Source organism: Dermacentor silvarum, chromosome 8 (genome assembly GCF_013339745.2).
Source record: "Dermacentor silvarum isolate Dsil-2018 chromosome 8, BIME_Dsil_1.4, whole genome shotgun sequence".
Taxonomy (NCBI): Eukaryota; Metazoa; Arthropoda; class Arachnida; order Ixodida; family Ixodidae; genus Dermacentor; species Dermacentor silvarum.
The window spans coordinates 96,429,194-96,443,196 of NC_051161.1; the positions used below are offsets into that span (position 1 = coordinate 96,429,194).

A 14,003-nucleotide genomic window follows, 5' to 3' on the forward strand; every position below is an offset into this window, starting at 1 on the left:
AGGCATTCTCTCCCTAACCCTCTATACCACTACAAGGGCCACGGCGCTCAGTCGGCATGCGGCTGCATTTGCGGGACGTCGCTCTTGCGCTCGAGAGCGCGTAAATAGAGAGCAGGAAGTTGGGAAAGCCATCTGCTCGGCGGCAGGGGGATTCTCATACAGACAAAAAACTTGGCGGATGCATCTTGGATTCGCTTCGAGTCATCGGTACACACTATTTCTACTAGCCTGAGGAACGGTATTACGTCGGCCATCTGCTACGACATTTTACGGAACCGGGGCAACCAGAGAAAATAGGAAACTGTTGGCCGTTTGGCATCTTCGCGGGAGTGGTGACGTGTTGTGACAGTGGCCAGCGCTGATCGCCAATGAAGGAACATTGCGAAGGAACTGTGTTGCACGAGATTGGACCAATTCCTGCGAGCCTCTAATGAACTGTGTTGCGCGTGATTGTAAGCGAAAGTGACGTCGAGTTTCGCTGGCGGTGCATTTCTTCCGGATTCGCTGTGCACTGATCTCCTGAGACTGTGTGTGATATTGTAGAAGAGTGTCGTGACATCTAGAATAATGGCCCCCTGAAAACACACGCTCCCTTTAGGGCAACTGCAGACAATGAAGGGGCGAAAATAATTAGGCGTTCTAAAAATTTCTCTATCACTCAATGTTTGCGTCGGGAACATCTGTATTGCTAGTATAACTTTGGTAGCTCTGGGTTTTGATATAGTTACAGCAAGAGGAAGCTTCACAAGGAAGAATCGCATTCTCCACCTTCATTAGATAACTGAAGCTGCGATTATTTCCTAATGTTTTCTTTCCAACTTTTTCTAAAGGCGTTGCGGAGCCAGAGAAAAACGATGAAAAACAGCCCAAATCTTGCCGTAAAGTGACATTTCCCGCAGCTTTTAAAATCGTGTCATATTTCTGCAATCTTCTTAAGTTTGACTGCTACGTCAAAAAATGAGAATATAGTAAATGCCGTTTTTGGAATAAACTGCATATATCATCAGAAGCTTTCGGTTTTAAAGTACTGTGTGCAGCTTGGACTCGTATAGCTTGAGACAATCGAGAAAGAACGAAATTAAACGATTCCAGTTTTAAGCACTTCTCGATTGTCAGACTTGAAGCGCAGTGGGAAGCAATATCGCAGGACGTGAACGTGTACCTGCGCACGGGATTTCCAGGAAAGAACTTCGCGTTGCAGAGTCTTGATTTCAAATTTCGTCTCGTTTATGTTTTTCCGCACGCTTCCAATACCGAGTAGGGACCTCGGATATAGAGGAGCCGTTGAAAGAGGCTTTGGTCCGTTTCTATCACAAATGCTAAGCTTGAACATGACGCCCTAGTCACGTCTTTCACCTCCTTATATCTGGGGATATTGGCTGAGGCGGCGATGAAAAGAGGTGCGCGACGTCGGAGAAACAGTTCTTTGCACTGACAGCGTGACGAGGCGTACGTACGGCGTCGGCTCTGCTTCATCGACTCGACATGGGCTCGCGGAAACCGTCTATATCAGCCGTCACCTGGAATGAGCGGCGGCACCACCTCGCGGTTGTCGTCATAGCCATCGCTACAATCGTCGTCAAAGGACGTGGCGCCGGTGGGACGCTACCCGACGTCATTCGAATTGGTGAGTGCAACATTTTTCAATTGTGAAATATTCTGCTCTTCATTTTACCCTCAGTTTGAATGCCTAGTTTTTTTTAAATTTTTTCTCAGCTGGCAGCTACGCTAACGAGAGCTCAAAGAGAAATTCATTGCATTCTTTTGAAGACGCAGTGCACGTCCATCTAATTACGGACGGAAAATAAAGAGGTCTCCTTGTAGCTTGTGGGAGTATCTCTAGACGGACAACAAGAGAAGATACGCGTAATTGTCGAAAGCAGAACGTTACACGCAATAGTGATATCAGAAAAGCTACTGGTGTTGCATGGTCCAGGCATGACGAAGGACACTGATAGTTGCAGGCTTCCATGAAAGGCCCGTCTCGTGAAGAATACCCAGTTAGATTATTAAACACAATTTGTCTTTATTTTATGACCTGTACAGCAGTGCGGCAGGTGAGAGTGAAGACAACAATTCGTTGTACTTCACTGATTAGAATGGGAAAGAATATTGAAGTGGGCTAACACTGATAAGCTGGGTAAATTGGGAGAAGCTGGCTACGATTGCACGATATACGTTTACCCACCCATATTTAGCTTAATGGTTACTCTAAGGCCTCAGACGTCAACATCTTGAACGCGCTTTATTCCTACAACAATTCGCGTAGGACTGCTGATGCTTGATTACATAATAATATTTCGAAGTGAGTAATTAGTTTACACAGGAAGGCGACGTTGTAACGCAGCTCTTGGTTCTTCCTTATTTCGAAGGTAGCGCTATCGACGGTAAACTGAAGTCATGGGCAGGATATAAAGTGAAACTTCACGTTCTCGCACTTCTTGTTTTTTTTTTTTTTTTCTTGTTTGCCTGTGACCATTATACTGTGCACTAAGGCAGTAGTTGCAGCAGCGAAACGTCACTGCCAATACTGCGCAGTCACCCTCAATAGTTGCATGTACCTGGATAAGAGTGTGCTGAAAGGTTCACAATGCAGGAGGACCTTGTACCTTGCCTACTATATAGTCATGAACAGCAACCCGTACACGAGGGCGCTCTGTGGCAACGATCACGGGGCGTCCTGTCTCGAAAATGGCTGAAGTAGTTCAGGACGCTCGAATGACTGTATGTGAGTGGACGAAAAGTTGCTCTGATTATCGTGAATATCGTCAAAACATACGTTTTAAACGAAAGATCAAACCTCGGCATTTGCACTTAAAGGTACAGTGTGAAATCAGGACGTGATCACCTAAATGCGAATGTAAATAGCCGTCATCACTTAACTACGAATGTTCATGCCGGAAGCACTTTTGTCGATGGGCGTCAAAGATATCTGTCCTTGTCTTTACCTCGATGAGTGTTGGTCTCAACGCAAAGCGGAGTCGTAGTACTACACTAGATATCCTACTATATAGCGTTTTATCCAGTGCTACTGTGGCAGTGCGCTTGTCACCCCAGAAAGCCACTCGTTTCAGACACAAATGCTTGTGAAGCCAAAAAAACCATATATATATATATATATATATATAGTAACTTTGTTGTATACAGGTTCATATTCTCGATATGTTCAAATCATAAAAACACTGCTTGTGTATCAGACTCAAGTCTGTAGCTTCCTTGTGTATTTCTGAGTAAGTTTCCCTATCAAACGACGTCTTAACCGTTTGGAAAACTGATGTCAGCTAAAGCGTCCTATATATCGTAGGCTATTGCAACTTGTGTTCCCTCCGTTAAAAGCGAAAAGTAGGCGGCCATTCTCAAGAGTAAAACCAAATGCATGTTAAGACCTATGTGTGAGAGTATTGAAGAAGCAATTTTGTCTTTACAGACGTCGTAATCTGTACATTGTCAAATTGGACCACTGCCGATTGCGTCGCTATTCCTATGTCCAGAACAGGCGCAGCAGGAAAGCTCCGTGAGCTTGCTCGAGAGCTTACATTAGCCCACTGGAATTCACCGGACTTCAAAAACCAGCGCCTCTGTTCCCTGGATCCTAATATGAGGCTCCGCCTTCCAGGAAACTCTCATTTCTCGCCTAAGACTTGGAGTAGCTTTTACCAACGCGTACTCCTACCTTATCGCAATGGCCACAAGTCCAGACTGTGAAACTTGCGTGTGCAAAGAGACGATAGCACCTCTTCTGGGTGATTGTCATCGTTTTAGTGCACAAAGGAAAGTCCTCAGCACCACGCTCGCAAGATAGACAGCCGTCCCCTTACGGAAGCCAGAATTCTTGGTCCCTGGTCCCAGCCGACGTCGGAACGAACTGCCCTAAAAGCGCTAGTACGTTTTTTAAAAGAAACAGGACTTAGTGAAATACTATAGAATGTGCTGACTGATGTGTTTTTTTTTTCTTTTTAAAGTTCTCTTGTTTTCTAATATTTTCTGCCCTTACCCCATTCCCCTGTGCAGCGTAGCCAACCGGGCACTTATCCTGGTTAACCTCTCTGCCTTTCACCTCTTATTTTCTTTCCTTCTTTCCTTTCTGGACCAAATTGCCGAACTCACCATCTTGTCAGCTGTAAGTGGCTGTGGGGCTGCTAAGACCTCCCTGATTGCCTGAAAGTGAGAATGAAAGTGTCTGGAATAACACCCGTGGTTTGATTATACCCTTACGGTTTCCGTTTAACTGAGCTGTTGCACAAAGCTCATAGCTTGATATTATCGTCGCCGCTCATTGATCCAGGCCTGCTATTCGAGACGGTGTGCTGCCGTATCAAGGTGGTGGCCAACGTTAACGACGTGTTCGGACTACTTACTTTTCGTGGAACGGATGAGGCGATTACGGCTGTGAGCCTCTCTAAATATTTGTTCATCTGAACTGTATACGTTCCTCGTTACGCTTCAGCGAAGCTCTGTGCCTAAGACCTGGATTATGCCTAATCTTTTCGGCAGTCGAGATTAAATAAAGCAAACGTATTTGTGGGCCTGCGGCTGAGTTCAACTGACAGTCATTTGTTATCTTCTTTTTTTCATTCTTTTCATTGCCTTTACGACGTGGAGCTGGAGAGCGGTCTAATATAGAAGATGTAGTCCAACAGCTTCGATTACTATTGACCACCTGGGGAGTATATTGTGCACCTAAATCTACACACAAAACTGATTTTGCCTTCTGCGCCAATCGGGCCACGATTTTAACAAATTTAACAGGCAACTCGCGCCCAGGCCGCCGTTGTAGCTTAGCGTCTATGCCGTGCTGCCGCTCAGTTCCAGGTCGCGGATTCGATCCCGTACGCGACGTCCACATTTTGATGTGTGTGCTATGCAAAAACGCCCGCATACCGTGCTTTGGGCGTGCATTATAGAACCTCAGATGGTCAACATTACTTCAGTGCCCTGCACTACGGCATGCCTCATAATGATATCGTGGTTTTGGCAAGTAAAACCGCACAATTTAATTTAGGTTTAACCCCGCACCTCGTGTCCTAATTTCAGTACGAAACTATGGGTACATATTTTATTTATTCGAATACGATGTACAGTGGAGAAAAAATAGAGAGAGAACACGTTAAAGCAAACCCGGTTTTCACTTAACCGGGTTTGCTTTAACGTGTTCTCTCTCCCTTTCTCTCCACTGTACATTGTATAATTTCTGCAGCCGCCGCTGACAGTTACTACTCAGCTAAGCGAAGCTCTCGGATCCGCGCACATTCGATTTGTTTATATTGTGTGCCACACTTTTTGATACTCGTTTTGTAGAAAGTTAATCCGATTTATTTATCTTATCCTAGAAGAGTAAAAAAAAAGTAAAGCATTTGTTGTAACTCAGCTGGCATGCCTTGTGCCATGAAGTAAACTTATTTCGTCGTTTCAAGATAAACAGAAACTTCGCTACATTGTTTGTTTACGTGCAGCAATTCATAGTGGTAGGAACACTGAAGCCTGTATTCAAGGAGCACTTGTGCCTTAAGGTTACTGCGAGCCCTAATGACGGCCTGGAACGTCTACACCACTTGTTACGTTTGAAGACATCTTTTAGCAGTAGCTTTATGGCTGTACAGCAAATATATTTGTTACAAAGCGTCCATATATGAGCATCACAGGGAAGTGTCATAATAATAGCAATAAGCTTGGAGTTTATAAAATAGTAGCCGCCGACGGCCTTGTATGAACAAAGAAACGAAGTTTCAAGGTTGCCACCTGGCCGGTTTTTCACCGCCACAGCCGGTTTTTCACTCGTGGCGCCGGTGCCCCGTTCTACTCCCTACGGTACGCCATTTTATGATTTTTATCTGCTCCCCGAATGGGCACATTGTAAGCTGTATCCCAAGCGCTTTCTCCGGGGTTCATACGTAACATACAACTCAATCGTCGCTAGCGAATTCATTTCTAATTACCGAAAGCTTTATATGTTTAATAGTTAGTAGCTACAATTTAAGATTCCTTAGAAATAAGTTTGCAACAACAAAAGCATGAATATTTTTAATTGTTAGATAATGACTTGAAATCAAATTCAATCGTTCAGTTTGTACTCAGCATGTCGCCCATTTATATTGTTTTGTTCTTGTTCGGATTTGTGCCTACAGTAACTTTCACAAAAAGCACGCCCTCACTATTTCATTTACGGTGCCTGTTTTTTTTTTTTTTGTCGGGGCAAAAGTTTTAACTCTAAATGCATTTGCGCGCCAACTTAGACACCTTGCACAAAGCAAACTCGAACACTCCGTAGTTCCTAACCTGCCGTTTCAAACCTGACACGGGTTAGTGAGCGCTAATCGATACGGAGCTGCAGCACGGCAGACAGTGTGAAAGCACTGATCACCTCTTAGAGCTAGAGGAGCCGATGTTTGCTCCCAAGATCGATCGTTGCGCTTACCAGTGAGCGTTAGGTCAAGATTACAGTGGACGCGCCGGATATGGCAAGTGCATCGCAGTCAGGAATGGCGGCCATCGACTGACATCGTGAAATATTCAATAAACAGGACAGCATGTTCGAAAACCAGCATGACCTTAGTGTGGAACCAATCAATCAACAACTTATGCAATTGATTATTAAACGCGTGATGAAAAAAGAAACGAGTCAGCGACCACAAAATATTTAGCCTTGGCTAACGTTTCGGCTCCCTTACGGGAGCCTTATTAACAAATGAGAATAAAAGCGATAATAATAAAGGTACTTGAGTATGCCTTATGACGCGTCAGAGGCGCCTAGTGTACAATGGTGGCAAATTTCATCGCTTCGATTAAGAGGGTCCGTCATAGTTTCAATATGAAGCGACTCTGAATGAAGCCGCATGTTTCGATTCCTTACTTTAGTAACCACGGGATTCCTTGCTGACTGATCCGTGTGATATTTCTGTTGCATATCTAGTTTCCTTTTAGTCATTTTTCTGTATAATGGTGTGCTATGGGAGTGTAAGAGCATTAAAAAAATTCATGGCGGTGGTCTGTAGCAGCCACGTGCGGAATACAAATCGTATTTTCCATTTTCAGTGCATTGAGGTTATTCACCATGCAGCGCATAAGGGTCTTAAGTATTTCTAGCTGTAAAAAAAGTTCTCCAATTGCTCTAAAGTGCTCCGAACACCACTCTTCGGCTTCTTTAAATGTCAAATGTGATATGAAAACAGAATCTACAGATCAAACAACTCTTTCTAAACCATTTCCTTTATGCGGAATAATGCCTTCAAAAAGTAGATGCGACGAAGCCAAGTGTGCACTTTGAGTCGCAGCTTGATTTATCGATCCACTGACCTCAATGCACGACACACCTTTTTAGCATTTTTCGATGCAGACAAACCTTCACCGTATAAAAAAGCGAAGGTAATATTGACACTCCGGACGCTACAAGAAAAACTCTATGGCTGTGGAAAAGGACGCAAGAAGAAAGAGAATCTTAAAGAGCAACCTAACAAAGAAGTTACCCCAAGAGAAACCAGGAGTGTAAAGGAACAATGTCGGGTTTCCAGTCTGCCAAACCAGGCAAAAAGCAAACGTTGGCGGCTAGGGCTCCGTTACTTTAACCAGATACTTTAAAATTCCTCGACCTGGTATACTTCGGTGCCATTTTGATGCTGGTTTTCTATTTGTGAGTTATTATACATGCTGTAGCTTTACATTCTTTTGCAGTTTTTCATATTTAAATTTGAATGTGTAAGCCCGTGTGAAGATTACGGCCAAAAAAGATATTGTAATGCATGCGCATTGATGCTTTCCTTTTTCTCTCTCTGTCTTGTCGGTATAAACATAACTAAATAATAACTTACACGAACACGTACAGAGAGAAATGAACCCATCTGCTGTCTTGTGTTACTGCAGCGTTCTCACGAATAGGGAAGACTAAACGAGCACAAAGAGTCGCCACAGCGCTGCAGATGCATTATTACTCGCGAGATTTGAAAGTCCAGGAGTTGCCGTGGAGGCAATAAATAAAGAGAGGTAGCCTGAAACTTCTTATTCTGGAAGCTATCTGGCAACGGAAGGTTGCTTACCTGCAACACCTGCCTCCCATGACATCCTCTGAGCAGCGGATATGCACCGCTGTCCGGCCGAAACGAGCACATGGCCCAAGGAACAGCTGAGGAAGCCCGCTGTGGTGGCGTAATGGCTTTGGTGTTGCAGTGCTAAGCCCAAGGCTTAGCACTGCAAACTCCTTGCCATTGTGGCCAAATTTCGATAGAGGCAAAATGCAATAACACCCTTGTATCGTGAATTGAATGCACGCTAAAGAACCCGAGCTGGTAAAAATTAAACCGTAGTCCTGCACTACGACGGGTTTCACACTCATACCGTGGTTTTGCCACGTAAAACCCCGAAATTAAATTTTTTTAGCAGCTGAGGAAGCTGAAACGTCTTGGTGGTAAATTTGCGTGCCTACAAGGAAGCAAGCTCGGTAGGCTTTTCTCACAAACTTGCTAAAAAACCCACAAATGGTAGGTTGGTCAGCACGGATGAAGCGTTGCGTAGCATGTAACAGTTTTTTTTTGTTTGTTACGTAAGAGAAACAATATCTTCCCTATATGAAAGCACACACCATCACTCGAGAAAGGATTGTAAGCAAGTAGGATGTACATATTTGGCACCGCATTGCGTATAATCTTGTTTTCAAACTTCCTCTAAGTATTGCATCATTCTTATGCCTCATACTTGGGATAGTAGCGCAGGGAAATATTTCAGCTTCTCATGCACATGTAAAAGATGGCACATGCATATATTTTGTATCCGCATGGCAGTAGAGAATGTTGGTGTTGCCATAGCCATAGTTTTAACATTTCTCCCAAAGCTGTCTGGTTTTTTCTTGTTTTATCCTTGCCACAAGAAAAACCTAAGGACGCGCATATTTTTATTGGCGTTAGTTGTGACATTCTTAACCACCTGTCTTTTGCACTGGTCTCGCTAATCCGCAGACATGTAGCAATATAACTGCTTCTAGAATACTCGTATTATGTTTTTGCAGCGATCACACGGAGTAGTTTCGTAAGCTCTTTTGTTTTAGGCTGTCTTACCCGATTTTGTTAAATGTCACATTGGCGTACATACAAGCTGTTACATCAAAGCGTCACAGACAATTTTAGCTGAAAGAGCGCAGATGAACACGGTTTATTTTGCATTCACTTCTCCAGCTCGCATTCACCTTCTCTTAGGTACTGCATAACGGTCATTTTCTTTTTTTTTCATGTAGCTAAAGATTCGGCGGTGATTTTAATTTTTCTGCACCACGTGTACTCTTGGATGTGCCGCAGGGACTGGGTTACAGCTATTTTTTCACTAACCAATGCTATATTCGGTTGCCTACTGTTTCTCACTAGGAACAACAAAATAGATAAGTTTTCCGAACAAGACAAATGGTCATATATAAGATAATGAGCGTTTTGAGATTGCAGAGATGGGCAGGACATTTGTGGTTGTGGCGCTTCCTAAAGAATAACACCTAGACGCACTTATGTTGTGCGACTGTATACTATAAGAAGTCGAAACTTCTATAGGACTCGTCCCTGGCGAGCAGATACCGTTTAAAAATAATGCGGCCTTATAGATACCGACATCCCAGTGCTACTGAATAAACGTGAAAAATGTTTAAATAAAGATGTTGGGTTTTCTCGAGGGCCATTGCGCAATACGTTCGTATTTCATGAACTTTATTTATCCACTGTATTTATCTCGTCTTATATATTAATTGCATGCGTTATTAGTGCGTCTAGTATGTAGTGCATGTATTTGCACATCTTGATATGCATACTATATTGACACGTGTGCTTGTTTATCTTTCACCGGTGACCGCTTTCACCGGCTAACAAATGTTAAACGCTATCGCTCGGCGCACGACGCGCCTGCATGTATCGGAAGTTTCTCGAGCATTATCGATGCTTCTATCCGATGTCTGTTGTCACCGACGCTTATGTAATCTAATTGTATGAGCGACGCGAATTGTGTATAGTACTTTCTGGAAGACACGAGGGCACCAGGGATTACTTTGGAACCTTTGATGACTCATCTATAAAAGCCGATGCGTCTCGCCGCTGATCAGTTTTTTGTCGACGACTGACAGTTCTGCTCGCCGCTCTTGTTGTAAAGTGCTCGGCACTTTACAATTTAATTTTTTTTGCTGGGCACAGGATCGCCCAATAAAGAGTTTTATCTTTAACAGTTTGGATACTGCGTGCTTCCACGTCACGACCACGTGACAATATATATTAATGTATCGCTTATAGTGTAGGTATAGGTATTTATTGTTGTCACTGTTGCTTCTATTATAGGTATAGGTTATAGATATATAGGTTATAGGTATAGGTTATATTTAGGGCTCCGTATTTTCGGAGCTTATTTTTCTTGAAATTCGGAGGGTGTTTTTCGGAGTTTATTTTCTGGCGGAAATTCGGAGTTTATCGGAGTTTGCTTCTCTTTTTTGCCTTATGGCATCAAAAGGAATCTGTTACACATAATTGTGAAGCTATGTCTCTTGCATAAAATCTAAAAAGGAGCGGTGATGATTAAAAAATAAATTATGGGGTTTTACGTGCAAAACCACGATCTGATTATGAGGCACGCTGTAGTGGGGGACTCCGGAAACTTGGACCACCTGGGGTTATTTAACGTGCAACTAAATCCAAGTACACAGGTGTTTTCGCATTTCGCCCCCATTGAAATGCGGCCGCCGTGGCCGGGATTCGATCCCGCGACCTCGTGCTAGATTAGATTAGAATTATGGAGGTTTTACGTGCCAAACCACGATCTGATTATGAGGCACGCCGTAGTGGGGGACTCCGGAAATTTGGACCACCTGGGGTTCTTTAACGTGCACCTAAATTTATGTACATGGGTGTTCTCGCATTTCGCCCCCATCTAAATGCGGCCGCCGTGGCCGGCATTCGATCCCGCGACCTCGTGCTCAGCAGCCCAACACCATAGCTACTGAGCAACCACGGCGGGTGAGCGGTGATGAGGGCTCTGCATTTATATAGCATTTGCCGTAAGGGGAAAGAATAATTTAGACAAATAAAGTTGTGTCAGGTCAGTGATTTTTACTTATAAATAACAACTAACGGGAAGACAATGGACAGACGACAGCAGCTAACGAAACTGAACTATAAGGTTAAAAGCGCACTGAATGACAATTGTAAATTAGACCTGATTACGTGCCGCTGCTTGCTTCATGTGACTCAGGCTTTATACACAATTAACTTTTGCTTTCGGAAAAGTGAACAAGTCTGTAGATCATGCCGAGATGAAATATAGCAGCACCGAGAAGAAACAGCTGCAATTTACACCGCGGTCTTCTAATATGTGCGCCTCTAAGGGGTTTCTCTCTCTCTCTCTCTCTTTTGTTTTTTGCTTTGTGATAGCAACAAATCATGAAAGAAAAACAAAGCAACGACCGTGCACGCGTTTCCGGAGAAAACATAACACTTTTTTGTATACCAGAAAAATAACACGGTTGTGCCGTGTTTCTCTGGGCGACATTTTCGCATCATCTCACATAGACCATAACAAGAACAAGAAAATGTGTTCGTTCCATGTAGAACGAAATCGAGAACTATGCCCTCGGAAATGCTACACAATGGCGGGTGTGACAACCCACACCGACTCTCGGCTGCAAGTACTCTTACACCGCTGGCGACGAAGAAGCTCGGACAATGAAACGTGTTCCCTGTGCCTGGAACAGTGGAAAAAAAAACGTGTCTCCTCTACGACTCCTCGTATGTGGCCATGGTTCTTTGTCAAAGCCATTTGCTACCCCAGGCTCATGTATCATGGCTGCTGTAATGTCTCTTTTCGTTAGCCTTCAAGTTGATATTTCTTGCTAGCGTTTTGTGTGAGCGCAAACATTTCTGGTGCTGAGTGAAGGAACAGAAAGCTGCTTTCTGTGGGAAATATCAGAGGAAAGTGATGCAGTGGCACTTTGTTAACGCCAGATTCAAGTGAAATCTTGCTCCCCCATAAAAGGTAAGTAGGTAACGTTTACTTCCGGATTGATGCAGTTTACTCTACTAAGACTGCAAGACTGTTTTTGATGAACCATTCTTTGGCCATTTGCGATAGCTAAATACTTCGTCTGTGATTTACAAACGCTCGCGCTGTCAAAATTGTGCCACTATTTTGGAAGAGCAGGTTTTTTACGGTGCCGCTGTGGCTTTTTTGTAGGATGTAAAAGTCTGAAGTGCAAAAAAAAAAAAAACATTGAATGCTACGTCAGGTTAGACAGCAACACGTCAGCTCTATAGCAATTGAAGTGGTAAATGTGGTCCGCTTTATCCCCCCTTTTCATTTTTTTTATTCAAGAGCTGTGGTTTACTTGTTATGCATGAAATCCACCATGAACTAGTTCTCAAGGTAAGGATAGATACAGAAAGAAAGCAGGAAAAAGCTGTATGAATCTGTTTTTTAATTTGTTTGTCTGTATATTATCTGTGTAGTCTCTTCGAATTTTTGTTATATGAGTAATAAGAAATATTATGAAGGGGGACGGACTATTCTGCACCTTTCGGTTAAAAATTGTTGCGTTACGGTGAGACATTTCGTCAGGCATTTGCAGTCAGGTTGGCATTACGGTGGATTTATTTGTGGAGACATATACCAGTCAACATCTACGCCGAAAGCGAGTACCTCAAAATAGGCTGATAATGTCAAGTTATCGTAACGGTGAAGTCGAGCAGTGGCACAACGGTGAATCACCAAACTAACAGTTTATTGGGCGAAATGGTACCCGCAAATCAACTAACACTGAATCCCAACATTAGCGACGAGCACATATATCGATTGTCGAAATCGCACCTGCAGTGAACCGCGTAAGCTAATTATACATGACTATTAAACTTCGAGCGGACTCGCCGGTTCTCCCATAGCTAATAAACACACCAATATTCGCGTCGCGCACCGAATGTCCATATATATACACAAGGCTCGGCGAGAACAAAGATAACAGATATAATCAGCGATAATACTTCCAGAAGCTTCCCCTATAGGATGGCGCGCTTTAGGCTCAGCGATAACTTTTAGCATTTGTTTACCGGTGAAAGAGGGTCAGCGGAAAAAGAATAAAGTGCTCAATAAGGCACGCTTTGTCAATGTAAGCCCAGGCTTCTGAGTGACATAGCCGTAAGCACACCTGTGTTCTACGTAATGAAATATTATCGCAGAATTCACGTCACGATGACTCTCGGTGGTAATGCGAATAGCAATCGAGCTATGTATCGAAAGGCCATATTCCCGAAGTCACATTTGTTTACCACAGGTAGCGGTAATTTTGAGGCTTGTGTTGCTTCGCCTATAAGCCATACTCCGCATTCGTCCAACTTTTGTATGGCACCGGCTTGCCGAGGTTGCCAATGAGCATGGAGGCATGACCACGGCTGTATGAGGCCGACGCAGTGATGATGATGCCACGTCCAGGACGTCATGGAGCCAGATAACGACGGTCTGACGATGACGGCGTGAAAGAAGTGGCATAATCACGATCAAATGGCGACAGTATGATTTCAATATAACGAAGAAACACTGACGTCGATGGAACGACAACGGCATAACGACAACGAGATTGCTTACTGAAGTGACGAGAATGATAAAACGACATCGTGACGACGACGACGGCATGACGACGACTGTGTGGACACAATGGCGTGATGACGAACCATGAAGACGCAAGGCTGGAATTACGACGATGCGACGAAAACGGTGACCTCACGACTCCAAACACGTACCTAGTGGCCCAAGTTATAAGACAACTTGGACCACTGGCTCGGAGTGGAAGATGTCGTGACGACAACTTAACGAGAGTCAGATCACGAAGCTGGAATGACGGTAATTGTATCACCACGACGGAATCAATATGACGGCGTGACAACGAATGCATGATGACTGTACGGTGAGAGTGGCGTGACGAGTGTCGGATGATAAACCTGGAATACGGGCGATGTAGCGACCACGACGTCATAACGACCACGAGCCCATACCTAGTGGCCCAAGCT

At 43.9% G+C, this 14,003-nt stretch overlaps 1 protein-coding gene across 1 annotated transcript in view; it reads left to right on the plus strand.

Annotated features, from left to right (window-relative positions):
• Positions 1-1,424: 1,424 nt before the first annotated feature.
• LOC119462304 (glutamate receptor ionotropic, kainate 2-like) overlaps positions 1,425-14,003 on the plus strand; it is a 114,461-nt gene continuing 101,882 nt past the window's right edge. Inside the window, exon 1 of the mRNA XM_049672927.1 lies at positions 1,425-1,627. Coding sequence (XP_049528884.1) covers positions 1,486-1,627 — 142 coding nt within the window. The 5' untranslated portion in view covers positions 1,425-1,485. The remainder of the gene's footprint in view (positions 1,628-14,003) is intronic.